The following is a 922-nucleotide window of genomic DNA, read 5'->3' on the forward strand; positions in this document are numbered from 1 at the left end:
CTGCCTCAGGTCTGGCCAGAAGTCCTTCTCTTTATATGCCTTTATGGTATATAAGTAGCAGGATCCAATTTGAAGGCATGGAAATGGACTTCCACTTTTTTGCCAACTCTGAGGACAGTAAGGTGAGGGTGTATCCAAGGCAGGCATTTGAGGCTGCAACAATGCAGCCAAGATGAAGTACCATGGTCGGGGGTGGGAGAGCTGAACGGGATGGAGGATGAAGAACATAAGCACTGAGAATCAGCAGGCCCAGGTTCTTCTCCCTCCTGGGAAGAGGCCTATCCCTCTATCTTGAGCAGTACTGTGTCCTCGACAGAGCAAGGTCCTAGAGTAAGACAACCAGTTAAGTGCCCTTGGACAAGTTGCTTTAACTTTAAACTATTTGTCTCCACGTTGTAAAATGGAGAGAATAATAATACGTGTGTTCTCAAGCTCAAAAATATTTGTGAGAATAAGAACCTTGTCTAAGCTACAACATGTGGTTGTCTCCTCTACAACTGCCCAGGAAGGAAGCCCAGTTGATGTAGGACCTTCCTCAGGGATGATTTCACCTCCTTATTCCTAAGGCTGTAGATTAAGGGGTTCAGCATGGGGGTGACCAGGTTATTCAGGATCTGAACAGTTGCATCCAGCCATGGGCTGGGGGTTGGCCTCAGGTAGATGAGGACCACCGGCATATAGAAAAGCAGGATGGCAGTGAGGTGGGCACTGCAGGTGGAGAAGGCATGACGCCGGCCCTCGGCAGAGCGGATCTGCAGGATGGAGCAGACAATGCGACTGTAGGAGGTAAGAATGAGAAGGAAACAGCTGAGGGGCATGAGGCCCACGCTGATGAACCCCACCATCTCCAGGGCCGAGGTATCTGCACAAGCCAGCTTCAGCATCACTGGGATATCACAGAAGTAATAGTCCACCTCATTGG

General features: G+C 49.8%; 1 protein-coding gene across 1 annotated transcript in view; it reads right to left on the minus strand.

Annotated features, from left to right (window-relative positions):
* Nucleotides 1-491: 491 nt before the first annotated feature.
* The window catches only part of LOC100951699 (olfactory receptor 149-like), a 931-nt gene continuing 500 nt past the window's right edge, over nt 492-922 (minus strand). The window contains 1 exon segment of the mRNA XM_023517349.1: nt 492-922. This exon segment is cut by the window's right edge and continues 71 nt beyond it. Coding sequence (XP_023373117.1) covers nt 492-922 — 431 coding nt within the window.

Source organism: Otolemur garnettii, unplaced genomic scaffold, assembly GCF_000181295.1.
Source record: "Otolemur garnettii isolate 467f Iridium unplaced genomic scaffold, OtoGar3 scaffold00108, whole genome shotgun sequence".
Taxonomy (NCBI): Eukaryota; Metazoa; Chordata; class Mammalia; order Primates; family Galagidae; genus Otolemur; species Otolemur garnettii.